The sequence below is a fragment of the Calidris pugnax genome, unplaced genomic scaffold, assembly GCF_001431845.1.
Source record: "Calidris pugnax isolate Ruff unplaced genomic scaffold, ASM143184v1 scaffold896, whole genome shotgun sequence".
Taxonomy (NCBI): domain Eukaryota; kingdom Metazoa; phylum Chordata; class Aves; order Charadriiformes; family Scolopacidae; genus Calidris; species Calidris pugnax.
Genome location: NW_015091892.1, coordinates 56,024 through 56,956, shown reverse-complemented (window position 1 = coordinate 56,956; position 933 = coordinate 56,024). Strand labels below are relative to the sequence as shown.

The window sequence follows — 933 nt, the reverse complement described above, 5'->3', positions numbered from 1 at the left end:
CGGAGGGAGCCAATAGGAGGCGGCGTTGTTGGGGGGACGGTGTTGCCAGGACGGGCTGAGGGCGATGGCGGCGCTGGGCCGCCTCTGGGCGCCCGCCCTTGGCGGCAGGTAACGGCGGCCGCCGCCTCCCCGGGGAGGGCTCGCGGGGGGGGAAGGACAGCGGGGGCGAGCGGGCCCTGGGCCGGGTCAGCCCCGTCTCCTCAGGGCTGCGGGAAAGCCCTTTATTTTCCTGTCAGCGGCAGCGCCAGGCTCTCTCTCCTCACTTCTCTTTGTTTTTCCCTTTTCCCAAAGGTTTTCTCTGCTGCAGCGAGCCGCAGCCTGCCCTCCCCAGCTCCGAGCAGCCTCCGTCTTCTCAAGTTGCCTGGAGCTGCCCCTTGGAAGCTGCCTCTCCCTCAGAAGTTGTCCCTCCCTCGGAAGCCATCCCTCCCTCAGACCCGCCGGCGGCCATCCCGGCCTGCTCTCCCCCTGGAACCACCAGCAGGTCCGCACAAAAGCACGGGGGAACGAATATCAGCCCAACAACCGCAAGCGCAAGCGGACCCACGGCTGGATCAAGCGCATCAGCACGCCGGGCGGCATCGAGGTCATCCTCCGGCGGATGCTGAAGGGCAGGAAGTCTCTGACCCACTGAGGGCTCTGCCCGTGGGGTCACTGCGGTGTGGGGTGAGCCCCAGTCGAGCCCTAGAGCCTCTGCGGGTTTGGAGTCACCCGGTCTGTGCCAAGGGACAGTGGCTCACGTGTTCCCAACACCAGAGGGACGGTCGGTCGCTGCTGCAGCAGCTCCTCGGGTGTTGGGGTGGCGTGAGCAGCCGTGCTGGTGGCCTCTGAGGGCTCTGTTTAGTGGCTGCTTTTTGAATCGTGAAATTATTGCTGCTTTGTGCAGTTCCAGGGTGAACCTGAGCTGTCATTAAAGCCCAACCGACTCGCCTTGAA

At 65.3% G+C, this 933-nt stretch overlaps 1 protein-coding gene across 1 annotated transcript; it reads left to right on the top strand.

Annotated features, from left to right (window-relative positions):
- On the top strand, window positions 1–933 carry LOC106900135 (39S ribosomal protein L34, mitochondrial-like). Its single transcript, XM_014962121.1, has 2 exons — window positions 1–108; window positions 292–933. Exons 1-2 carry the CDS (start codon window positions 65–67, stop codon window positions 629–631), a joined length of 384 nt encoding a protein of 127 aa, XP_014817607.1. The 5' UTR covers window positions 1–64; the 3' UTR covers window positions 632–933.